Source organism: Monopterus albus, unplaced genomic scaffold (assembly GCF_001952655.1).
Source record: "Monopterus albus unplaced genomic scaffold, M_albus_1.0 scaffold58.1, whole genome shotgun sequence".
Taxonomy (NCBI): domain Eukaryota; kingdom Metazoa; phylum Chordata; class Actinopteri; order Synbranchiformes; family Synbranchidae; genus Monopterus; species Monopterus albus.
This window is the reverse complement of record NW_018127938.1, coordinates 1,680,647-1,707,645: the sequence shown is the minus strand read 5'-3', so window position 1 is coordinate 1,707,645 and position 26,999 is coordinate 1,680,647. Positions and strand designations below refer to the sequence as shown.

Genomic DNA, 26,999 nt, shown 5'->3' with positions numbered 1-26,999 from the left:
GTCTCTGTACAGCCCTGTCACGGTGTCTTTCCCTCTTTACGCCTCCTCCGCTTTCCCTCCAGTCAGTCACCCTGTGTTCCAGTCCAAACTGCTTGCATGTCCAACATACACCCCTCATCTTATGTTATGGATTTGTGGAGCCAGAAGGCCAGTCTGTTAGCCCGTATTCTAGTGTGAATAATATATTTCAGCCAGCTGATGCCAAGGTTTTTTAGATGCAGTTAGTCAACATTTTAAGCCAACTACCTGCCCAGTCACCCTGCCAGAGCTGCACTGTATTTTACTGTTGGCTCTGGCATTTGGAGCATGGTGAAAGTATGTTGGCTGAGGTCCTCAGTCACACCCTAACCATTACTCTCAGTGCTTTTACATGTGTAAAAGTACAAGCGTATCGTGGAGACAATGTGATGATATTTTTACTCTAAACAAATGTACAAACTAGGAGCTGTGATTTTTAAACTTGCAATAGCTGATTTTTATTTGGCCAGGTGGAGGCAGCGGCAACAAGCTGTACAAACAACACTAAGGTGTTGTCTGTTACGTCGGTATGGTGAACTTGTTAGCAAGCACCGATTTACGCTTTCAGCCACTATATTTTTGCTGAAAACAAGTGTGTTGTATGAGTGAGAACTACACTACGAGAGCAGTGGGTGTGAACAAGAACAAAGTTGAGGGTCATCTTCACATTTGTGCATCACTGCAACACCTTAGAAAATTAGGCTGAGCCAGTGCATCTCCTACAGTTCACACAACGGTCTCATTGCTTTTATTTAGGACTGTATGAAATCTGTGCTTAATTTACCATTGCTAAAGTTGATGTTGTTTGCCTCTGCAGAGTGCGTGCATCGTATCCCATGGATCGCTCCGGAGTGTGTGAAGAACCTGTCCGCCCTGAGCGTTGCAGCTGATAAGTGGGGCTTTGGTACCACCCTGTGGGAGATCTGCTATGATGGAGAAGAACCCCTGAAAGAGAAGAAACTCACGGAGGTATGGGGCACACACCAGCACATGAATACATACCATCCAGTATTTCCTTGTGATGCCTATTCTTCACTGTTTCTCCCTCTGTTTATTTTCTTCCTTTTTCCCCACCACCTGCCCTCTAACACAACCTTTTGCCTGCACATCCTCATTCTTTTGTATGTTTCTGCTGAGCAGAAGGAGAGGTTTTATGAAACAGAGTGCCAGCTGGCCACTCCGGACTGCAGAGAGTTGGCAGAACTGATGACCCACTGCATGAACTACGACCCCAAGAAGAGACCTTTCTTCAGAGCTATCGTCAGAGACATAGACATGCTAGAAGAAAAAAGTATGTGTGAGGGCCATGTGTATATTTTTATATAACAAAGAAGTAAAATCTTGGGCAGCATCTTGTTTCAGGAGTTTTACTGCCATTGTGCTAACCTATCTGCCACCAGAACAGCCATACATTTTAGCTGTTATTATACATTTGAACAGTATTGCAAACTGTTCCTGTTTGAACAATGCAGAACAGGTTAGAGAGCAGGTAGAGGTTCAGTTGGAGCTGCTTGTTTTGCATGTTTTCTATCTCACCTAGCAGCAGCCTCATAAGCAGTGCAAAGGGAGTTGTTTACTCAACTCAGATGTTCATGAGGAAGTTCACAGGGTACATCACTGATCTCCCCCTCAGCTGGGCCCCATGGCAACATAATAGACTGTTCTTCCACCTGCTGGCCAGACTTGGACCATGCAGTCAGTCTTTCTAAAGCTAAATCTTATTACCTCTTGATCTTTTATATTAAAATCTCATGTTTACTAAAATATCCACTATAATTTGCACCAAAAAAAAAAAAAGTTTTAGAATAATTGATACTGATGACACAGAATGGGTTTTACTTGAATAATAAATACATTGTCCTAGTAAAAGTAGCCATTTATGTGGAAACAAGAGCAAACAGTTACATAACCACAGAAAGGTTCAGGTGAAAACTTTGACGCTGTCGACCACAATAGGCTTCCTGTGACGCGCTTATGTTGAAGAAACGACATGTTTTAACCCAGCGGGTTTAAGGCTTTTGTTTGTTTCTTTCCTTTCCTCAGACCCATCTATTAAACCGCAGCCTACACCAGAAGTGGACCCAACTATGTTTGAAAAGAGGTTCCTGAAGAAGATCAGAGACCTGGGAGAGGTAAACTGTTCCTGCTGGTTTTTGTCTGTTTGTGTTGGTTTCTGTTTAGCAGCAGTATAGTAGAACCATTTACAAGAACAATGAATCTGAACGTTTCAAATGCACAAAACAACTTGACCACGGTAAATGTTTTGTGTTAAATCTGCAGTTTCCTTTAGTGTATTTCATACCGTGAGTACTTTGTGATTTATGATGCTTTATGATTCACATCAGCTCTCAAGTATTAAAGAATGCCGCCTGAAGTATTAATAAAATGAGCTGTAGTGATTTTAGAAAAGTAGAGCAGACATGAGCCGGAGCAGATGCAGAACTGAATCTGGGAATAGGGAGGATTAAGGCAATGAATATGAAACTGATGGTGCAGCACAGAATTGCCACAAGTAGAACAGAACTGGCTCTTGAGTAAAGGTGCCACATCTTCCTCATGCAGGGCCACTTTGGTAAGGTGGAGCTGTGTCGCTACGATCCTCGAGGAGACAGAACAGGCGAGCTGGTGGCAGTGAAGTCACTGAAGCCCGAGAACACAGAGGAGCAGAGCAGCAACCTCTCGAGTGAGATTGACATCCTGAAGGCGCTCTACCATGAAAACATTGTCAAGTACAAGGGCATTTGTCAGGAGGAAGGTAAGATGGACAGAGCGTGTACAGAGTGTACACTTGTATCATTGGATCCGTCTGGTTGTTAAGTGTGACGTAACGTTCCATTTCTGGGTCCAAACTCCCCAGGACCCAAACGGCGAAGCATCATTGAGAGTGAGGAAAAAACATGACTACATTGTTAAGATTCAAATAATCAGTTGCCAAGCCGCCTGGTGGATAATAACCAATCTTTATTACAATAGAGTCCAATGTCTAACTTCTTAATACTTACTAGCTTTTGCTGTTACTTTCATCAGTATAAAATGTCATTGTATAATGTTTACATTAACTTTGTGTTAAGTTACAAGTCAGCAAAACGGCACACTTTTAAAAGTTTTATTTTTATTAATTTAAGAATTCTGTGACTCATCTAATCAACTGTAGCCATTTCTTTTTCTCCTTCCCATGATTGGAGTGCATGTTTCCGGAGAGTCAACATTATACACACAGAAACAAATAAGCACACATGTACAGTATAGAGCCCCCAGTTTGTGCCTCTCCTTTACATTAGTCAGACTTAAGCAACTGATTTTCACTAAATAATTACCTTGTCATATTTGTGCTACAAAAAATATTTTTAATCTGTTTAAAGTTGCAGCTGTATTTCCTATTGTAGAAGCCAGTAATATGTCTTTTTTGTAAAACACAAATGATATATTAGCCTTTTCTTATACTAATGTGGGTTTGTACTGTACAACTGGAGCAAGGACACATTACTTTTCCAGCTACAGTTGTTGTTTGGAAAGATGCGGGCATAGCTTGGTTAACTGTCTTTTTGTTAGACTCTTTAAGGATTCAGGCGATACCTTCAGAACACTGTTAAATGCTGTTAAAGTGGTCAGGGCTTTCAAAAATCAGATGCTTAGCTCTGTGACTCAAATGTAAAGGCAGTACATGAGATGCACAAGCTGGGATGTATGAACACACAATCTCCCTCTAGTGTTCCGATCCGTCTGTCTGAATGTATTTGTGTGCAAATCTGTTTATAGGTGGTCAGGCCATTAAACTGATCATGGAGTATCTTCCACTGGGCAGTTTGAAGGAGTATCTGCCCAGAAACAAATGCAAGACCAACCTCAGCACTCTGCTCAGCTACTCCATCCAGATATGCAAGGTAACAGTTTCTCTTCATGGATCCATTTCTTCAAACCTGTTTCTTACATTAGCATTTACCTTGTGAACAGTAAAATCCATCTTTTTTTTTTTTTGGTTCCTTTTAAGGGAATGGACTATTTGGGATCTCGAAATTACATCCACAGGGACCTGGCCGCTCGAAATGTGCTGGTGGAGAATGAGAGGACAGTGAAGATTGGTGACTTTGGTCTCACCAAGAGCATCAAGGACAACGAGGGATATTACACTGTTAAGGACGACCATGACAGCCCTGTTTTCTGGTGAGTCAAGGAAAGAGAGTAAACGGTAAAATAATTCTCCGACTCATCATTATAACTGAGATCTTATTGTTAAGAGACTTAGAAAATGCTAAAAGAAACATGGAGGATCAGAAAGGAAACAACTGCAGACAGCGTATCACAGTGCACCTTTCCCAACTCACATGGTTCGCCTCTCCCCAGCTGACCAACAAAATCAGTTACTGCATGTTTAACCAAAGTAGGAAATTATTAATGGCTCTGTTTGCAGAATTAAGTCTAAAGTTTATTGTAGTTGCCTGTTCACTGTGCTGCCCTGAAGGGGTGTAATATTATATGAAAAGCAGTCGCTGTATGTGATATTAACCTTAAATAACTGCAAGTTGTGCAGTACGATGTCTGATACAGCGGCAGGGGAAGCATGATCACATAACACAAAAACTGGTTTAAAGTGGACATCAATTCACGCTCTTACTTCCTGTTTTTCAGGTATGCTCCAGAGTGTCTGACTCAGTGCAAGTTTTACCTTGCTTCAGACGTGTGGTCCTTTGGGGTGACGATGTACGAGCTCATCACCTACTGTGACTCCTCCAAGAGCCCCATGACGGTCGGTACACAGCACTAATCTCTTCCTTCTGAGCAGACATTCAACATAAACCTCTGATGCTTGTGCATTTTTCAGATTGGCTGATGATTACACATTTGGTACATATAACACGTACTCTACCAGTGTGGCAGAATTAAAGAAGTGAATTTATTATACACACACACAGTTATTCGTAGGTGGCAGATGGTGTTTGGCTTCAGCCAGACTGGCACATGAAGGCAGAAACTGTGTCCAAACTAGAATCTGCGCCAACGCTGAGAGCTTAGTTTATTATGGAGATTTAGCATTGCATCAGGCTTTTTACTGCCCCTATCATCCTGATTCACCTGTAAGTGACATAGGAAAGACCATCATGATTGAATAACTTTGTACTTTATCTTCATTGAAATGCTTTAGCTGTGTGCCCATAACTGCCTTTAGCCCATTTGCACTGGAGTTGCATTATCATGTTTCATGTCTACACAAAAACCAAGCCACATTGGAGTGTTGTGTGTTTTTAATCTCCCTTTGTCCTCACCCACACAGCTCTTCCTAGGTATGATCGGTCGAACTCACGGTCAGATGACTATCATCAGGCTGGTGAAGGTACTGCAAGAAGGAAGGAGGCTGCCACGCCCTGAGGGCTGTCCTGAGCCTGTAAGTACCTTTGTTCTCATTAAAGCAAGGCAACACAATCTCATGGACACAGGTTTTTTTTTTTTTTTTAGATGTGGTCTAAAGAATTTTCTTTATTAATAAAACCAGTTAAAAAGAAAACAGAAGGAAAGGAAAGCAGTTCCAAAAATAGTCAAAATGCTTGGCTTCAAAAGCAACAGACTGAAAAAGAGTAGGGGCTTCCAGGTTTTAAGAGCATTTTAATTAATGCATAAACAGGTTTTTTGTAAATTCAGTTTACTTTTAGATGAAAACCTTACTAATGTTGTACTCAACGTCCTGTCAGGAACAAAACAAGGATGAACAATGTATGGAAGTAGACCCCTGCCATAACATTTGAGGGTGCACAAACCACATTTCGAGCCCTGTTCAGGTTGCACCTCAGCGTTTGAGAGCGCACAGATAGTTGTAAGTGCAAATACAGATCTGAGAGCGTAATCCAAGCCATGTGTGCTCTTCATTCTGAGCCTGCACACTCATGTCTCCAATGGGTTGTGTGTGACACTGTCGGAGCCAAAAGTTTTGAAATTGCATGAAACAAGTTTAAAGTGCTATTCAGTTTGCAAATCAGTCTGCAGGCACAGATTTGTAAGAGCAGAATCAGATCTGAGAGCAAGGGAGGACAGAATCATGTGTAACAGATCATTTAAGCGAGCTGCAGGATCGCTCACATATGATTGTACTCTTACAAATCCGTGCATGCATGCTCTTGAATTCTGACTTGCAAACTGAATGGGCTCTCGACACTTTCAAAACTTTTGGCATCACCAAACTTTTTCAGTGGAGAAATCCGAGCACACACGGCCAGGATTATGCTTTCAAGTCTGATTCTGTGCTTACAATCGTGCCTGTGGGCTGTCAAGACGTTGAGCAAAGTGAGTGGTGAACAAAGTGTGTTTGCTGTACTCTCAAACATTACGGCAGGGATTTACTCCCATAACGAGTGTGCAAGTTTTTTTTTTTTTTTTTTTTTTTTGGATTACTACAGGACTGAAAAGTTAAATAACCTACAATCTTAAAGACTGTTTCAGTGGCAGGAGAGGTAAACTTGGCATTATTAGGGTTTACCTGACCAACTGGCAGAGGACTTAAAGATGGTCTTTTGTAAATATTCACCCACTTTTTAAAGGAGGGCAGTCACCAACATCAGTGGTTTCATTAGGGCCATCTGAAAATATTACGACAGAATAGTCAGCAGTGGAAGCAGACATATTACTTTCAGTGGCCAAGTTGAACGTAATCGCGGCCACGTGTGCTTGAATCTGGGTCTGTGCTATCGAATTGTTTCACTGGGGGATTTGTGTGAAAGTCTCCTGACGCCAAAATATTTTAAGGCATACTAAAAAGTTGTGGAAAATATTCACCTTGTAGGCAAGCATTTGTAAGAGCAGAAACAGAATTGAGAGCGAGGACAGTCGTGAGCACAGCTGATTTAAGTGAGTAGCAGGGATCCTTGCTTACTCTCAAATTCTGAATTGCAAACTGAATAGTGCTCGGAATTTAGCTGGAAAGAAAAAAAAAATCATCTGGACTTGGTTTTAGGTAGAAGACGTTTCACCTCTCATCCAAGAGGCTTCATCAGTTCTGTATGACTGGTGGTGAGCAGGAGGTATTCATCCCCCTGGGTGGTGTTTCAGTCCTTTGACGGCCCAGATCGCACTATGACCTGGACGACTGAGAATTTGCATGGACATGCTTGAAATTTATTTTGCGCACTCAAAAATTTTACTGTGGACATACTTTCCCACAATCCCCAGTGGAGACATTCTGAGCGTGCGGACTCAACATGTGGAAAGAAAAGTCATTGCACAGCAACTCAAAAGTTGTTGATGCCTGCTCCTAAAGACAGTATACACTCACTGGCCACTTTACTAGTCACACCTGTACAAATGTATATGCTTCGCTTTTGCTTTATCTGTTTATGAAGCTCAAAATATTTGTTTTTGGTGAAACTGCCATAAATGTATAAATTCAATTATTCGTTTATTATTGGTCCTAGTTAAAGGTGGTGCTGTACTGGGCTACATTATATCTAGAGGTGTTCCTAATATTCTGACCCTCATGTCTGTAGCTGGGGAGGACAAAAATACAGGAACACCTCTGAATATAATGTAGTCCAGTACAACTCCACCTTTAACTATGACCTCAATAACAAACATATAATTGAATTTATATATCTATAACAATTTCATCACAAACATTTTGAGCTTCATAAACAGATGTTAAGGCGAAAGTGTTGCACAGGTGTACCTAATAAAGTGGCTGGTATGTTACAGCAGTTTTTTTCTTTCTTTCTTTATGTTCACTACTTGTAATTTAATATGATTCATGTTGGACAGGTGTACGAGCTGATGCGCCGGTGCTGGGAGCACTCGCCCGAGAGGAGAATCACCTTTAAGACCTTGATCGAGGAGCTGAGCCACATGGAGCAACAGCTCCAACCGCAAAATGATTTTTAAACCTCCAGGAGTTCCAGGCTCTGAGGGTGAAGTTAACTTGTGCACAAATGGTACATCTTGATTTTACTGCGGCATAGTTGTGAAGGAGCCGCTCGGCTCCTTCACATTTAAACACCTACCCTTAAGTTTTTTATTTGATGCCGTTACTCTGTTTAAGTCTCTGTACATGAAGCAATCTCATAGCTGTAGCCCACGCTAAATGTGAACCTGTATCTTCCAAAGGACTTGAGGGTTTGTCTGACACATTTAACCGCCTGCATTGTGAGAAATGTCAAACATGTGGACTCAGTGCTCATACACTGTACGTACCCTGAAAGCTTAAAACATTTTGTGCATACTGGAGACTGATATCCCTGGTTGCAGATGGAAGCGGAAATAAGCTAGGAACTGTTGGACGCTCACTTTCACAGTGTGTTGTGGGACGGACACCAAGTGCAAACAACGTGACAGATGTGGACAGAAGAGAAGGACAGGACACAGGAGTAACGCAGATACTGAAGATGCGGTTTTTACTGTTTCCAGGTGTTTGGGAGAGAAGTCACCTGACTGGAGTGTTTCTAGCTGCCGCCGTGATCCCTGATCAAGGTTTAGCTCTTGTTCGTGATGCGCAGACGAAGTCATTAAATTAGAGCAACCATTCAGCCAGCTTCTTCCACTGCGTTGTTTTAGAGTTAAACCTGTTGGCCAGTCGAAAGTAAATTGGAAACTATTTTAATAATCATGTAAATCTTTGTTTTTCTAGGCAAGATGCTGAACATTCACTGGTTCTAGTCGCAATTCTTCTGTTTTCTTTCATTCTAAAATGAGCATCTCTAGGTTTTGGAGTGATTTTACGTTTGCAATTTGAAGACAGTAGTTTGAGTTATAAGGAAGTGACAGACAGAGAAAACATTGCACCATCTTTGTACATATCCTTCCTCTTGGAACATTTTGCAGAAACTGTGAGAAATGCTGCACTATGCTCATTCCAGTCTTCAGATTTGAGGCCCAGTGTTTGAGATGGTTTGGTTTTACAGTAGGTTCAGAATCTACTGCACATGCAACAGTGCATGTGGATAATCAACAGATTTTTTTTTTTATTAAAAAAAAATTCTGAAATTGATCTGGAAAATTGTGCCTAAACCCTCCATTATACAGCAGCTTGTTAGTTGAGGAGAGAGTGTAGTACCTGTGAGAGAGACTTGAGGGCAGTGCCACGTCGCTTTTCATCTGTTCTAATCTGCAAGAGCCAATTTCCACTGTGGCAGGACTGTAAACAGAAGGATTTGAGATGGTACAGGTTTGAAGTGAAAGATAAATCGGTGATTAATCAAAAGGCATGTTTTACAGTTAAGTTCCCATTTTTTTAAACAATTATGTTTGTGCATTTTACCTGTAACACTCTTCTTAATTACTGAAGTATTTTCTCTAATATCCAAGGACATGTGTATCTTATCTAAGTATATCTGTGGTCATAATACTGTACAAGGGCCTTGAACTGTGAATACTGGTGAAAAGATGGGAAAAACTACCAAGTGGACAAAGTTATGCTTCAGTCCACATTTTACTTACGAATGTAAAAGAATTCCTTCTGCCCTAAAGAAATATATTTTTCAAAATATAAGATGGAAATGAGATTGTGGAAAAGTATTGGCGAATGCACAATGGAAAATAAAGTCTTTAATGTTTCAGCTGTGTCAATCCAAACGCAATATGATCAACTATTGAAAACAGTTCTATATATTACAGGTGTAAGCATGCTAAAATTGCTCTAGAAATACCTTATTCACAGTAAAACAATATCAATGTCAGTGTGATATAAAACTTTGCAAAATCTACAGTATACTGTATTTTAGGTCGGGGGGGGAAAACCCACGTACTTTAAAAGCAGAAACTGTTTACAAAACAAGAAGCACAGCAAAACCTGGAGTTATCTACAGCCATTACAGTAGGTCAGAAAATCAGACATACTTCAGTACTGCAAAGCTTTTTGATCAGCGTGCGCGCGCGCACACACAGTCATTCACTACTGCGGAGTCCAGCCTCACCGCTGACGTGTGTGCAATATTCTTACTGGTACAACGTCACCACACTGAAGCTTAGAAGAGGCTTTGTTTACACAAGAACAGAAGAATCTAGATTTTAACCTGAAGTGATTCTACAAACAAATAACCGCTCTAAAAATAGCGTTATGTCGAAATCATAACTATTAACGGCTAAAGACCAGGAAAGAAGCTGCATTTTCATAGCAGCAGAATGTATCCTGAACTCTCCGAGGTCCAAACAGCCAGCTCACTGACTGTGAGGATCATCGTACGTGGCTCGAGAACAGCCTTCAGCTCACATATGTGTGCAAGCTTTCTTTGTGCTATGTTTCAGGGAACCAGGCCCCCTTTTATGTACAATCATCAGGAGGACGTCACGTCTAGTTGGCGGCACAAAGGAGTGGAGATACCAGTCCGACCACCCTACCAAAAGGGCCTGACATTACCCTTAAATAACTAACCACACTAACTCCAATACACTATCATCTGAAAAAAGTGAAAACCGATTAATGGTAGTGGTTCCTTCAGGATCCACATCTTAGGATGCTGAAACACAAGGAAGTAGAAGCAGACAGAAAAACGCCACCTGAGGCAGAGGTGCATTAAAAAAAGCCAATCAGTTGAACATGCGCAGGCGCCAGCTCAGAATGACCCAACAACAAACTAAGTGGGCGGCACAAGTTGGCCAAGAGGAAAGATCAGAGTGGGAGACGTGTTGAAACGACGTAGACCTTCTACCAGTGGTGGGAAGTAACTAAGTACATTTACACAAGTACTGTACTCAAGTAAATGAAAGTACGTCATACTTCACTATTGTACTTTTTTATTCCACTACTTATTTTATAACTTTAATTACTTTTCAGAACCAAATTAATGCAAACACTGTTTTTGAGGAAGATGACAAAATATGGTTGAAAACTTAAAGTTTTCAAAGTTCATTTAAAGAACATCTCTGGGCTGATGTAACAAGAACAAACATTGATTATTTACATCAGTGGATGTTCCACCACGTTACCCAGCTACTCCACCACCACACTGCACAGGGAACTAATGTGCTTCTTACTCCACATTTACTGTTAGTTACTCTTCAGATTAGTTTTACATATATATATGTAAATTAATTCAGTGCTAAAGATTAAACCTCTGAACAGTAAACAGTAATCACTAACACTCCAATAACATCTGAATGAAAGATGTAACACTGAAAGGGGCCGTTTATGCCTGATACTGCTGTACTTATGTAAATTTTGTATTCATTTATTTTATACTGGGGTAGTTTTACTTAAGGGATCTCAGTACTTCTTCCACCACTACTTTGACATACTTTATGAACACTCTCACAACCAGCTGCTCACCAGATCAAAAGGAACCAGTGAGCCCCATCGATGCACTGGGTGCAGTGGTGGAAAAAGTACTGATTGTTAAGTAGAAGTACCACAGTGTAAAAAAATATTCTGTTACAAGTAAAAGTTTAGCATTCCAAAATGTTAAAAGTATTGCTATCAGAATAAAGTACCAAATGTAAAATTACTCATGTATAATGGTACATTTTGCATTAATTATATGATTGGATTATGATTATTGATGAAACACTGAGTACATCACATTTAATATCACAGCTGGTAAAGGTGGATCTAATGTTAACTTTACCTTATATGTTTAGAAGTTCAAGTACTGCTGGGTAGCTCGTGAATTTCACATCAGGGATCAATAAAGTTATGATTATACTATATTTTATCAATTTGAAGTTATCAAATACGTGTAATAAAGTAAAAAGTACATTTGCCTCTAAATTGTAGTGAAGTCAAAGTATGATGTAAATTGTACTTAAGTACAGTACATGAGTAACTGTATTTAGTTACTTTCCATCTCTGGGTGCCGTGTTCTTTTAATGACCAGGGACAAGTTTATTTTTGGGACAATGCCACACGTTACATTAACTACATCGCAGCTGAAAATAGTCCAAACAGTGCACTATTTACTTTATTTACCTGCTGAGTAATATTTGCTGTCTTTCAGGAAATTACATAACATGTTTAAGAATTAAAACTATTTAACTGTAATTAGGGTTGGTTGGCCTGTGTTGACACCGCACATTGCGAGTTTTCTCGGTTCACATTGAAAAGGCTGGACAATTTACTCCACAGGAGAGACAATAAGAACGGAAACACCGCCCTGATAACATTCTGTATTCATTTAGATCACGCTAGGAGAGCAGCTAACGGTGGAGAGGAGAAATGGTGTGAGAGTGTCCATCTAATATAAACACAAGAGCCGAGAGGAGACATTTTCCAGAGTGTTGGTGTGTGTGTGTGTGTGTGTGTGAGACAGCCCTACAGGTATGCGCAACATGCAGAGGTCTGCCAGACATAAGCAACAGTCTTCACTGAGCGAGCAGACAGACGAGCAGGAAGCCAGCAAAAACAAACAGAAAAAAAGGAGAAAAACCCCTGCAGGCTGAAGGCAGCTGGAGTTGTTTTTCAACTCTTTTTCTTTCAGCCCGTCTTGCCTTACCCCCATTACCTGGCAGCAGCACATTTTTACAGTGCTACACACACACACACACACACACACAGTACAATTACCGGTGCCAGCGCACACTGAGCATCGGCCTAAGTCGACTCCAGTTCAACTCTTGTCATCCGTCATTTGTAAACATTATGAAATTCAGAAACCAAAGTAGTGTGTGACAAACAACGTGTAATCAATCAAAAGGTGAGATCAGGTTTGGAAAGCATTAACCGCTGCACACACAGACACACATATCCAACTGTCTGGCAGAGTCTGAACACCCGCAGTAAGAAGGTAAAAATGTGCTCAACAGCACTTCCTGGCTCCAGCGGGACGCGCACACAGTATCTGGCTGTCAAACCGTTCAAGTGTAAGGCACAGGAAACTTGATTTAGAACCATGTCTTCATGAAGCTGCCCTTTGTAGGCAGACAAGACAAACGAGAAGCCAAACAAAACATCAAATAACAGAAAAAACTATTCTATCCTGTTCAGCTTTCTCACAGAAATGCAGGACTGTTTCTGTACAGGCAAAGAAAATTAAGAGGATCAGAGAAAAAATATAAACAACGTCAAGACCTTGCACGACAACAAAACACTTTCACTGCTGTGGCAACGGCTGTAACTACTGTTCCAGTAACTGTATCAAGTCAGTGTTTGGCATTTCGGCTCAAATGTTAACTAATTAATCACCTGTCAAAGCAGCTGCTGATTCATTTTATGTCTATCAACTAACCCAATGTGGTGGTATCCAGCTCAAGCTGCATATAAACATCCTTTTTCAGCTGGAACAAGTCCCTCCGAATTTCCACAATAAAAAACCAAACAACTTTATCTTTCCGTTTTCAACACACAGATACTGACGGTTCATCTTTCTCTCCTGTGATTAAGATAATTATACTGATAACTTGCCAATCACATATCAAAACATCACGCCCAGAGGAGCCCTGCTGCATATTGGGATATTTTATGACTAAAATATACTTTATATATAGCAGCAATTAGCAGTTCATTAGTGGCAAGACCACAAACACAATTACAATTAACACCTCCTGAGTTTTCTTCACCTTTAAAGTAACTTGAGCCAAATGGAACAACTTGATGAAGCAGAATGAAACACTGGCACTGGTCAAATCCAGGGCGGCTCTGCTCTCTGTCCACTTTTACATACGTATGAACAGCCAAGGCTAAGTGAGTCATGAGCAAAGAAAGCCCTGAGAAACAAATCTTAAGGTCTCAAAATGTCAGTTGCAGTCCTGATTCTGTCCTCACTCACTCAGAATCTGTTCTATTCTGTTGCACAATTACAGCACAAATCAAGTTTGTCCTCAGCAGTTTTGACATCCACACAGGCTTTAGAGCGAGCGAGACATGAAGCAGAGGAAGAGCTGACACTAATGTTAGAATACCACTAAAATAATCCAGAGACGGGAAAACGCACAAGCAGACAGTGCTTTCTAAACTCTGCTGCCTCGGCTGTTCACGTCCATAAACACAGAAGTCCCGTCTCTGGCCCCAGCGCACACGCAGACATTTGTAGAAAGGTGGAGGTGAAAGTAATCACCAGACAGAAAGCGAGCACTGGAATCCAGGTGCCCACTTTCAGCCACTCACACCAGGAAGCAAATCAAACTGAGGCTCAGAGCAAGGCCAGACAGCCAACTAATCCAGAGCAGCATGTCGCCATGAAATGCGTCTAAGTGGTAGCAGTTCAGTGGAGATCAGGCAGATGAAAGCATAGTACGGAGGGGAATCAATACACCAAACTGCTTGAGAGGGAAAATGAAAAACAGCTTCAACAAACAGCGAGATGTGTAAGTAGATTTGACTACAGACAGACTTCATGGGGCAAATGGGGCTCTTTCTCCAAAGGTCTTAACAGAGGAGCTGCTGACTCGGTGGATCTTTGCCCTTCATCCCAAATGAGTCTGATCTGCTCCTTCATAAGAAAACCTGACTGAGCGAACAGGTGGTTCAGCTGCTGGAGAAGCACAGCAGACAGAGCAAGGTGCTTCACAGATGTGTAACTTACAAACCTACTGTGTAACCTGACACTCATATTGTATCCTTAAATTACCACATATGCAAGTGATGCATTAATTTATAAAGCAAAAATCAGGTTATTTAGAAATCCAAGCTGAATTCTCTCTCACAGCGCAAATGCAATTTACATAATTTGTTCTGTGCATTGCCGCCAGAGGTTAAAGGATGTAGTGTGCACGGACATTTAAAATAAAAAAGACATTCTAAATAGAAAAGTACAATATTCTGAAGAAAATGGAGCCAAAAAAAAAACTAAAGCATGATTAACTTTTTAAATTGTTTACAGGATAAATAGTATTAATGTAACATACAGTTTTAGATAACATTAGATTTTAGGATCATTGGGGAAATCTGGACACCATCAACTGAGTATAAACATCAAATGTTAGCCACCACGTGTGAAAATGCCAGCAGATGGGTCTATGGCTTAACCGCAATCTATGTACTTTATTAATCCACAAACAGTGGCAAAAGTGATAACATGCAGAAAAAGGAGGCGAGCCACTGAATGCAAAAGCACGGCGACAGTTATTATGCTAAACGCAGGATGTGTACACATACTGTACAGTGGCACAAAAACACGAGACTTTGGTCGGCACCTACTCTGGCCGACCCTCTTCCCATCCGTATTTGTGCATATAATGAGCATAATTTTTGCATTTAAAGGAGATGTGACACCATGAGACAAATTACTAGTACACCTGCACACCACCACTCCTACTTAAAACTAATACACAAGTCCTGCACAACTCTGTCTGAACATGTAAACGTCATGTCCATCCTGTTCACGAGGAGCTGTTATCCCAGGGACGCAACACTCTCGCTACAGGCCTGGACTAAACTGACACGATCTGATCTCACCTGCTATTGGTCGTCACAGTGTGTGTTGTCACTGTGTGAATGGCAAGACATTTTACATTCCGCTTTCTACAACACAGTAGGAGCCTTAGTTATTGAGGGTTTGTTAGGTAAGAGGCACGTGCACATTACAAACCTAATGTTAAACTGCCAAGCCCTCTCCTTAGTACAGCCAATAACACTATAGACATGAAGTACAATTCCACAGCCTGTGCACTATTATTGATTATTGGTAGTGATAAAAACAAGGTTGGAATAATAGTGAAAACAGTTTTGAAAAACAAACTCATGGCTTTTTCATAAACATTCTGTTCCTTGATAAAAAGCTGTAGAATGAAGAAAGAAAAAAAAAACCTGCAAAAGCCAAGATCAACATGATTCCACCAGTGGCCATGAAACACACCCATAGAGGCAGACAGTGATATTTTGATTCACTGCTCCTCAAATGACAAAAAAAAACTACATCCCATTCTCATACTACATACTAATTAATAGTTTGTATGCAAATAATTGGCAAACCTAACCAAATAAATTATGCATTTTCCCTTGTGCATTACAAGAGACCGGCACACTGAAATATTTGTATTTTAATATAGAAACCAAGTGCTTAGAGTAAAATTTTGCAGTGTGAACACAGTACATACTTAAAACCAGTATGTAGTATAGACTTGGGACAGAATGGAAAACCTTGACATTCTAACTAGAAATGGAAGTGAAGCTCTTGTCAGTCTGCTCAGCTCTTCCTGATGTTACAACCACAGAGAACAGAAGACTTGGTGTAAAAAAAACAAAACAAAACAAAAACCCAATAACTACATTTAAGTTGATACAATCTCACTCAGTGTCAAGAAAATGTCTTGACTAGCATTGGAATATTATTCTATTATAATACAAATATATAACAGTATAGATTGGAAAACCACGTAGGAAATGTTTTTCTTTCAATCATGAAGTACAATACACTCACAAAAGAGCCAAAAAAATGTCCCTTATATACGGTACTGTTGCTATGGATGGCTTTATATATTCTGCATTACACGCTGTATATACACAACCCTTTTATTTCCTGTCCAGTCTTTACAAGAAAGGTCCATTCACTCAGGAAGCTATTGTAAATCACCACAATTAATCGCTTTGATTTGTTCAGGCCCTTGTTTTTCCTGATGTGCTCCCAACCCTGGGATTGAAATGGCTGACACTTCCTACAGATACAGCATATCGACATACGCACAAACACACAAGCACTCTCGTTCTCTGCAGGGAGATATAAAAGAGAAACCTGGGAAAAGAGGAGAGACAGTGAAGCGGGAATAAACAGACGTCATCTCGACTGATGAACCAAAGCGCGAGTGTGCGACAGTTTTGTCTTTTGAAAACAAAACACAGAGGGAGAAACCCGACTGTCAGAACAGTCCTAAGACAGTTTCAGCAGGTAGACACATCACCTGGCTGGAAACACAAAAGCAGCTTATACATACAACAAATCCAATATTCTTCAGTTTACATTATATTAGAAAAATGCACAAGATAATATTAGTTAAGTACAGCTGAGACACTAAGGTTCAGCATTGTAAGTTAGAGTTAAGGCTTGAACAGGACAGAAGCAACACCATGTTTGTGTGTGTACTGTTTAGTGTGTCTGTCCATGGCCACATTCACATTGCAGGCTTTAATGGTCAATTCCATTTTTTTGTGTCAGATCATGTTTGTGACATGTATCCGACTGTGTGTGAACAACACCGAGATCCTAAACTACTGCCATATACAGATTTTACTGAAATATGAGCCACATGCAAACAATAACAACATTACTTGTGCAACAGTCAAATCGCACCAGTTACTGGAACTCTGCTTGCTTCAGACATGTTACCTCCAGTTTGGCTTCTCCATAAAGGGCCAACACATCTGAAACCTGCTCGTCTCTCCACTGACCCCGTCACTGCTGTTGCTCTGTTTGTTTTCACCGTCTGTGAGGGCTCGACACTGAACGGTAACAACAACGTGCGCAGTAGAGTGAGAACCACATGAATCCGTTCTAACACCAGTCACACGATCAGAAATGAATCAAGATGAGGAGCTCATATGCAAATGGCCCAGGTCTGATTAAAAAAAAAAAACCCAATGGCGATGAACAAACAATAATTATATGGATTAATATGGACTAGCTATGATTTTTGATTATAATTATTCTATTTATTTTAAGAGTTGCTAAGTTAAGTCCTCAACAGTTCGCTGGTCTCTGGTGCTTCACTCAACAACATAACCGCAGCCTGACTAAAAGCGAGGTGTGAACGTCAGCGTCAGAGCAGCTGTCGGCCATCAGCACCTGATGAGCTGGAAAGACAGGGGACAGACAAATGGTCTTCGCCAGAAATGTGCTGGATAACACTGTTGCATGTGTGTGTCAGAACTGACCTTAACCGCACCCTTGTATGTGACTTAGCATATTAGCATATTAGCAGCAGAAACACTGGTTTGTTCACACAAATGTAGAGAGAAAGAAAATCAGATTTGGGTCAATCCAGCATGTAATATGAATGTAGCCTGTGTATGGACAAATTGTGGTTTGAAACCATTGCTGTAAGGACATTTCATTGCAAGGACATTTTGGCTGGTCCTCACAAAGTCAAAGAGTTGTCTGAGGATTAAGACTTTGTTTTAAGGTTCAGTTTAGAATTAGGTTTCGATGAAGTGAAGGCTTTGGGGTTGCCATTAAGCTGTTATGGTTAAAGTTAGGTTAGGGTACAGTGCTAGGAAATGCAGTAGGTCAGTGAGTGTCCTCACAGCTATAGAGACATTGTGTGTGTGTGTGTGTGTGTGTGTGTGTGTGTGTGTGTGTGTGTGTGTACACATATGTAAATGCCAGGACCAAAGAACACTATGGCTTGCTTTCACTTGAAACATTTGCAACCCTAATTCTATTACTGTAAACTCAATACCTATTGTTGGGATGGAAAATGGCAGCCACAGAAAGGCCACTAGAGGGCGCTGTGACATCCAGCGGGCGCTGTTTGCGCCTTTCCCTCCATAAGCTTTAGGCTTTAAGCTCGTTTGGTTCATACTAAAGCCTCTTCCTCTTAAAGTAGTCAGCGTACTGCCCCCCCAGACCCTGGGAGTGCTGCCCGATGTAGGCACCATCTGATGATGTCACTTCCTGCACCGCCAACTGAGGATACTCCCTCTTATGACCCCTTGTCTGGTTCTGCAGACAGAAATGAGAAGAAAGTGAAGAGCAAGAGGTGTGTAAGGGTTAGGTCGTAGCATTTAAAGGAAGATTTCTGCACTTTGGGAAATACACTTTCTCACATTCACTTTCTGGCTGACAGCTGGATAAGAGGATTGATAACTGGCCACTGGCTCCAACTGTATAATCACCTCACATGGAAGTGAGTGCGCATATTTCTCTAAATGTCAAACTGAAATTCCCTTTTCAGGACGTCACTCATACTTCAGGGTTTTTCACTTTGCAACAGCTAGGAAGAATGTTTGGTCCATTTACAGTGGTGTGAAAAAGTGTTTGCCCCCTTACTGATTTCTTATCTTTTTGCATGTTTGTCACACTGTAATGTTTCAGATCGTCAAACAAATTTATATATTAGTCAAAGATAACACAAGTAAACACATCATGCAGTTTTTAAATGAAGGTTTTTATTATTAAGGGAAAACAAAATCCAAAACTATAGAGCCCTGTGTGAACAAGTGTTTGCCCCCCTGTCAAAACACTGGTTTATCGCACCTGAGTTCAATTTCTCTTGCCACACCTGTTCGCAATCAAGAAATCACTTAAATAGGACCTGCCTGACAAAGTGAAGTAGACCAAAAGATCCTCAAAAGCTAGACATCATGCCGAGATCCAAAGAAATTCAAAAACAAATGAGAAAGAGAATAATGGAGCTCTATCAGTCCGGAAAAGGTTATAAAGCCATTTCTAAAGCTTTGGGACGGCAGCGAACCACAGTGAGAGCCATTATCCACAAATGGCGAAAACATGGAACAGTGGAGAACCTTCCCAGGAGTGGCCGGCCGACCAAAATTACCCCAAGAGCACAGCGACAACTCATCCAAGAGGTCACAAAAGACCCCACAACAACATCCAAAGAACTGCAGGCCTCACTTGCCTCAGTTAAGGTGAGTGTTCATGACTCCACCATAAGAAAGAGACTGGGCAAAAATGGTTTGCATGGCAGAGTTCCAAGACGAAAACCACTGCTGAGCAAAAAGAACATAAAGGCTCGTCTCAGTTTTGCCAGAAAACATCTTGATGATCCCCAAGACTTTTGGGATAATACTCTGTGGACAGACGAGACAAAAGTTGAACTTTTTGGAAGGTGTGTGTCCCATTATGTGTGGCGTAAAAGTAACACCGCATTTCAGAAAAAGAACATCATACCAACAGTAAAATATGGTGGTGGTAATGGGATGGTCTGGGGCTGTTTTGCTGCTTCAGGCCCTGGAAGACTTGCTGTGATAAATGGAACCATGAATTCTGCTGTGTACCAAAATATCCTGAAGGAGAATGTCCGGCCATCCGTTTGTGACCTCAAGCTGAAGCGAACTTGGGTTCTGCAGCAGGACAATGATCCAAAGCACACCAGCAAGTCCACTTCTGAATGGCTGAAGAAAAACAAAATGAAGACTTTGGAGTGGCCTAGTCAAAGTCCTGACCTGAATCCAATTGAGATGCTGTGGCATGACCTTAAAAAGGCAGTTCATGCCCGAAAACCCTCCAATGTGGCTGACTTACAACAATTCTGCAAAGATGAGTGGGCCAAAATTCCTAGAGAAATTGAACTCAGGTGCGATAAACCAGTGTTTTGACAGGGGGGCAAACACTTGTTCACACAGGGATCTATAGTTTTGGATTTTGTTTTCCCTTAATAATAAAAACCTTCATTTAAAAACTGCATGATGTGTTTACTTGTGTTATCTTTGACTAATATATAAATTTGTTTGACGATCTGAAACATTACAGTGTGACAAACATGCAAAAAGATAAGAAATCAGTAAGGGGGCAAACACTTTTTCACACCACTGTATTTGGCCCTCGTCTGGATGTCTCTACTTATTCTTCATTTTCTAAAGGATTTCATTTAAAGGAATCAGATGTTCTGCTTTTAGATTTAAATTCTGGAAACTTTCACACTGAAATCAAGAATAATTAACTCGAAACCAAGTAGTAAACTGTGTTTAGTTAACCTTACAATTTTCTTTGAATCCTTAAATAACACATATCCTACTGGAAAATAATCCAAACACATCCATAATTCTGGATCAAATTAAAATCACTGCTCTATTTTAATGCTGCTTTTGCTTTTGCCTTTGTCCAGCTTTAATTACAAAACTAAAAGATTTTTATATGCTTAGTGTTTTCCAAACATTAAGAAAATGTAAATTACTATAATTGGATTTAGGCCTGGAAGTAGAAAATCCTTCACTGTTCTTGTGATATTCATTTTTAATTGTCTTTCAGGAGGATTGTGACTTTTTTTGTTTCTTTTATGTATTCCTACAAGTCAATATGATCACTGCTTGTTAGGATACATTTCATTTCTAAACAGTCACAAACCCTTTTCTGGTGTGCAGCACATTGCTGAAGTGAGTTCATGCTTAATTTAAGTATTAGATGATTACAGAAGACACATGGAGAATTTTAATGCTTTCATCATTTCATTGATCAAACCTTAACGTGAAAAAGTGAAGATAAACAATAACTGGAAAAAGAAAGTGGAATCACGGTGCCTAGCTGTGCAATGTGACAATGCAAACATCTTGTGTTTGTGTGTTTTGGGCTAACAGCCTAAAGGTCTTAACTGCAGTAAAACATAGACACAGAGGTTGTCTGTACAAACAAATGTAAATCTTTCTAGACACCAGGCTTAGCTCAGACATCTGGATCCTGGCTGCTCAGATCATCTTTTATCTTTTCTCTGTACCTCTTCTTCATCTTCTCTCAAGCTTAAAAGTGTGGCTCTGTTGCCATAAAACACTGCTCTATCAGCACCACAGTAAACAAACATCATGTCCAGCACTGCCCTTAGAAATTAGAAAAATGTCTTTTTCTTAAAAATATCACTTTTAATTTAGTGAGCTGAAGACTGATGCTCTTCCTCAGCCCCACTGTCAACAAACTAACTGCCCACTAATATCAGAAGTTGCAAGGCAGACAATGAAGTACACTCTACACTTTCACTACTGTCTAAGAGTGTCCATTTTCTTTACTCACGTAGTAGTAGGTGTTCCAGTCTGTGGTGGCAGTGTGTGTGTGAGCGACAGGGCTTGGCGTGGCTGCTGCCGGGTGTGGTGCCCCGAGAAAACTGGGCATTAATGGAAGTGTGCTGTAGGCTGGGGGCACGGCAGGAGCCACAGCTGGTGGAGGTGCCACACCGTTACTGACTGCATGCAGAGAGACTCCTAGAGGCTTACACACATCTACCTCCTGTAAGATGCACACAAACGCACAGTAAATGTCAGTAGGTATTCAGCAGCTTCAAACTGCAACTGAAGAAAAGAAAAATAAAAGCAAGGAAATAACGAAAACATCATCAAAGCCCTTAAAATGTTGGTTTCACTTTGTTGCTGAAGTGTTCAAAGCCAATTCATAGTTTGACAAAGTAATTGACTTATAATCTCCCCCTGGTGGCCATTATGTCACACACCCGACCAGGGTCAGCCACTGGGCCCTGATGAACCATATGGGTTTGTTTTCGTGTCCTGAGGATTACCAAGCAAAACAAAGTGTTACAAGTCATGTCAACATTAGGGTGACTGGTTTGGACAGAAATATGTGGCCCGATCCATGCTCTAGTCAACATACAGCAGCTTTATGCCAGGAAGAAACTCTGTATCAAAAACCCACCATTTAATTTTCTCCAAGATACTGTATCAGTTTCTTCACCAGCAGTGAACTCAGTAGCCCAGAATGTAACTGCCACACAACAAGATTCATGGCTACAGCAAACACCACACACCCTCTTGTTTTCACTTACCGGGTCCCTATGTAGACTTACATTAATTTCCAGGAGACTTATGCTAACCTTACACCCCTCGTTTTCATAGCATTCGACAAACTACAAGGATACACTGTGTAAATGTAGAAATACACAGGCTCCAGATATGACTGGACCCCCCCGCCACACACACACACACACACACACACACATGCAGATAAGCCTGGATCTGGCCAGCCAGGGTGTGTGGAGATGTCTGGTATCAACTGCTGGGTGCTGAGTGATGTGCTCCCTCTAACAGGGTATCAGTGTCTTAGAGAGGGCACCTTCTCCAAATAAACATGTAACTACCAGCACACCGCTCTGAGAGCTGCAGCACAGATCATTTAGTTAAGATTTAAAAGAATTTCAGTTTTGTATGGAGTCTGTCAAGTATCACTGAGCAAACTTTGTGGTATTTGTACAAAATGAGTAATTTGCATGCCTGAATTAACTACTCCTAGCAATGAGCTGGTAATTCATCGCCTCAAACTAATAACTTTGTGCCTTTTAAATTTTTCCCTAAAATGAATACCACTAGATTATCAGTGATTCAATAAATGTCTTGTCATGTCTTAATAAAAGCCCCAAAGTTCACCTATAGCAAATAGTACTCATTTTGACATAAGTCAGCAACACTACATATTGCACGTCTTCAAAAGGCTGCTTGAGGGTTAATACTTGTTTTTAGGGTTAAGGGTAATGTTTGTGTGTGTGTGTGTGCGTGTGTGTGTATACACCTTGCTGCCATAGGCCTGGTTTGCCGTTGCAGGTTGGGAGTAGTACTGAGCGACAGTCTGCATGTATGAACTGTAATCCCCGTAGGATGATGCTGCTGGAGCCTGGAACACAGGAAGGTCTGCTTATACATACTGTACTGTAGAGGTGATGATGTCCAGGGCTTATTTACAGTTGCGTGGAGAAGTTTGGGGAAAATCTATGTTTTGTTGATTTTTGACACGAAAAGAGGTAAAGACCCCTGGAGCAAAGAGACATAAAAAAATGCAGCATTTCCTGTGGCAGTGCCTGCTACACAACCCCAAAGAACAATATTTCCACACCGTGTTAGGTTTGTGACCCCGCTGTAGCCAGTGGAGAAACAGACACATATCTGCTGTTAGCTGAAGATCGTTTATGAGGTAAAGAGGCGTCACTCTGTAACACCATTGAATAATCAGAGTAAACAGAGTGCTTGTTGTTCCAACAACTCCAACAAAATGAGACATCTGCACAGGTAAAACTATCTCACATCTATGTATGATGGAAAAATAGCATATTCTGTGGGATGGTGTACAAGCAAAGGGCCATAAAGATCTGTCATCTCATCTTTTAGATAATATAAGAACAAATCCTGCACTTTCTTTGTCATCGTTCATTGCAATGTTTTACTGTAGACATCGTTTAATGCCATTTCAATAGACATCTCCCATCTCTACCGCACAGACAAAAAGCCCTACACTTACAAATGAGTGTGTGTGTTACCTGTGTGTGCTCCTTGCTGTAGTCTGTGGCTGTGTTTTCCTGTGGCGCAGCAGTACTGTAGGTGTGAGCTTGTGCTGCTTGGTAGTGCTGGTACCACTGCTGCATGGCCTCCTATGACACACACACACACACAAAAACACACATCAGCAAACATCCATTTAAAATTTGCTTGGTGATTTTCTGATCTTTGCTAAATATTGTGCCTTCTTTAGTTTTGTCTCATCTCTTTCTATTGGTGAATCCCAACTCCCTTATTTTATCAGTCCTTGTTCCTCGCTTGACCTGGAAGTCGTTCACAGTAATGAAGGACGTCCCAAAGCTCTTATAAGGAGGCTGCTGGAGGAGCTAGAAGTGAGGATATACTAATGCAGCCTCTGCTATGAACTGACACACCCCTTCATCAAAAATCAGTTTGTGGATGCTTCACATGAAGGATCGAGGATGTCTCATCAGCTAAAAGGTGTTTCCTTGGTTCCTCCCTTGTCGCAGTTTCTCCTGAAATCTTTTTCTTGCATCTTACATGGGTGGGACTAAGACGCAAGTGAGGGGAGATTTAGGTGCAGTTAGGGGAACTGGGATTCACCTTTTGTCATTCCTTAACTGCTGCTGCCGAGGGCTTTCCCTTGTTCCTCCACTTTGTCTGGTCTTTTCAGAAAAAATAAACCAACTGTTTATTGGTTATCTAATCATGACTCATTTGTTTGGATGAGTAGACTGTAATTAACATTTAAAACTGGGTTTGCCTCCTGCTGCAAACATCAGATGTCACTTGCTGCTGGAGGAGGTATAACAACAAGCGCAGAGTTAGAAAGGAAGAAAGACAGAGACAGGCAAAGAGCCAGTAGGGAGGCAGCATGAATTTTTCTGAGTGGAGTGTTAAGAGAGAGGAAGGGAACAGGGACAGATGGAGACACACAGCACTGTCTGCCAAATCCCTCTCATTCTTTCTGTCCAAATATCCATACCCATTCTCATCTCTTCCACCTCCCTGCCTCCCCTAGTTACAGCTCACTCTGTCACTGCCTGTGCTCATCCATACCCTCATTATGTATCCATCCATCAGTCACCATTCCCCAGTCTTACATTTTAGGCCCTGAATACAACTGGGAACAGGCACACCCACCTATCTCTCACCATATTTCTTTATTTGTGTCTCTGTAGTGGGTCTGTATTGTGTTGCAGTACCTGTGTGTAGGCCTGGCTATAGTGACTGTAGTCAGCAGTGGTATCAGTGCTGTATGGAGCAGTTGTTGTAGCTGCAGCACTGTGGGAGAAGGAGCTGGAGCCCTGGGTGACGACTGAAGCCACTGAGCTGCCGTACACCCCGGGGCCAGGCTGTCCACCCTGGGCTTTACTCCCCACTGAGCCTGAGGAACCATGAAGATGGTGCAATGACTTAAATAATATTGTGGGTAATCACATTAATACAAGCATTCAATACGAGCAAAATCTCAAATATTACAGCATAAGTCAGAATTTACGCCCTTGAAAGGTTTCCAGCTTGTTCCTTCAGGAGGACAACAGCTGTAGTCATCTTAAATTAAGTTAACCACACCTACAGTATTACCCCCTTCTCTAAAGTTTAACTCAGTGATCAGTATGTACCAAACATCCTCGCTCAGCCAAAAAAATGAATACAGCTTCTGGCACAGCTCTAAAGTTGTGCTGGTGCCATTTATCACACTGAAACACTCTTATTTGCTTAATATTGATGCCACTCTAATGTCTGTATGCTAATTATAAAGCTACAGACAGCAGCTGGTCAGCGTAACACAAAGAGCAGCTAGCCTGGGCTCTGTCCATCTGTAAAGAAACACATTAAATCTCATGTTGAATTTGTTCAAAAACCAAAGTGGTTTTACAGAGGTTTTGAGGCCTAGTAATATCCAGGAGTCTTATTGTCATCATGAGGCTGAAAAGGTGCTTTATCCAAAATATCTATTCCTGTAGGAAGCTTCTGTAGTGTTTTAGGTACATTTTGACACACTTCATTGACATAACTCTGGGAGTTATGTCAATGTGGTATGTTTTGCAAAAAACACATTTTTGGTCAAGTAGTTTTTGGACAGGCTGTGCAGTTTTATAGCAGATGAAAGTACTTGCCTGCAAACTAACAATCTGTTGTGTGTACAAAACAACAACAAAAAAAATCTACTTGAAGTATATGCCTTTATTGCAATGTAATGATCTCTGGTTTCTACACTGAGAAAATGACACAGTATGCTGCTGCCAAATGGACCAAACATTGTAGCAACCTTTAAATAGTAGATTTTACATACTGTTGCATCAAATAAGAAGTGTGGGCTTGTATGCTTACTTTGCAGGACCACCCCTGGCATTACACTAGCCAGATTCAAATAGGGATTAGAGGGTAGTCTGACTTCTTTAGGAGGATCACCCAGTAGTGAACTCTGACCACTGCTTACCTGAAGAGAGGAAAACCGATTTAAATTGCAACATTCACAGTACTATCTGCAGATATACAGTATCTATCTGCAAAAACACCTCAACAACACCAACATACTAACTTCAACTTAAGGCTTTAAATTTGTAAAGCTTTTGATGAATTGCTGAAGAGCTGACAAAGCTGTGGAGACCTGGGAGGATTGCTCTCTATGTTAATTACACTTTACCCCCATTAGAGAAACAGCACGGGGACTGGAATTGGTTCCCCTAAGAATTTTAGTGCTGTGATTATGTGACTTCTTATGGATGATGATGTTAGCATAGCATTGCTTTATTTAAACTGGGCCTAGTCAAAGATGTAGACAAGCACAATAGCAGAGTGGTATTCAGAATGCAGGTAAACACACAGAACGGGAAGAGAGACGGCTGGACAGACAGAAGCCTCACACAGTAAACAGGGGTGAGACAGAAGTGCATCATGGGAATGTCCCAAAGGAAGTGCTCTTGAGGGACTGAGGCTGTTTATTCATATGCTCACTTGATGCTTCTTTGTGTTTTGAATGATACTGAGACCCCATGGGGCTAATTCAGGAATATCTGTCCACAAGAGACAGAAAAACACATGGGTGGAGGATGGAAAGAGGGCGTACTGTAGAACTACAATCAACAATTCTTTACATTAATGAGTCCATTAATTTTCTCAGTTTATGCTGTTGTCTACAACAGTGGTCCCCAACCTTTTATCACTGCGGCCCGGTCAACGCTTGACAATCTTACCGTGGCCCGGGGGGGGGGGAGATTGTTTTTAGTGT

At 41.1% G+C, this 26,999-nt stretch overlaps 2 protein-coding genes across 3 annotated transcripts in view; one reads left to right on the top strand and one right to left on the bottom strand.

Moving 5' to 3' along the window:
• Positions 1-9,546, top strand: part of jak1 (Janus kinase 1) — a 45,169-nt gene extending 35,623 nt beyond the window's left edge. For both annotated transcript variants that reach the window (XM_020602729.1, XM_020602728.1), the window contains exons 17-25: positions 836-987; positions 1,159-1,309; positions 2,062-2,150; positions 2,581-2,773; positions 3,778-3,902; positions 4,010-4,182; positions 4,648-4,765; positions 5,291-5,401; positions 7,759-9,546. In XM_020602729.1, coding sequence (XP_020458385.1) covers positions 836-987; positions 1,159-1,309; positions 2,062-2,150; positions 2,581-2,773; positions 3,778-3,902; positions 4,010-4,182; positions 4,648-4,765; positions 5,291-5,401; positions 7,759-7,878 — 1,232 coding nt within the window. In that variant the 3' untranslated portion in view covers positions 7,879-9,546. The remainder of the gene's footprint in view (positions 1-835; positions 988-1,158; positions 1,310-2,061; positions 2,151-2,580; positions 2,774-3,777; positions 3,903-4,009; positions 4,183-4,647; positions 4,766-5,290; positions 5,402-7,758) is intronic.
• Positions 9,547-18,374: 8,828 nt separating this feature from the next.
• The window catches only part of raver2 (ribonucleoprotein, PTB-binding 2), an 80,485-nt gene continuing 71,860 nt past the window's right edge, over positions 18,375-26,999 (bottom strand). Inside the window, exons 13-18 of the mRNA XM_020602700.1 lie at positions 26,099-26,207; positions 24,967-25,148; positions 23,782-23,892; positions 23,040-23,141; positions 21,537-21,749; positions 18,375-18,515 (exon numbers count right to left, since the gene is read on the bottom strand). Of these exons, the coding sequence (XP_020458356.1) occupies positions 18,375-18,515; positions 21,537-21,749; positions 23,040-23,141; positions 23,782-23,892; positions 24,967-25,148; positions 26,099-26,207 (858 nt within the window). The remainder of the gene's footprint in view (positions 18,516-21,536; positions 21,750-23,039; positions 23,142-23,781; positions 23,893-24,966; positions 25,149-26,098; positions 26,208-26,999) is intronic.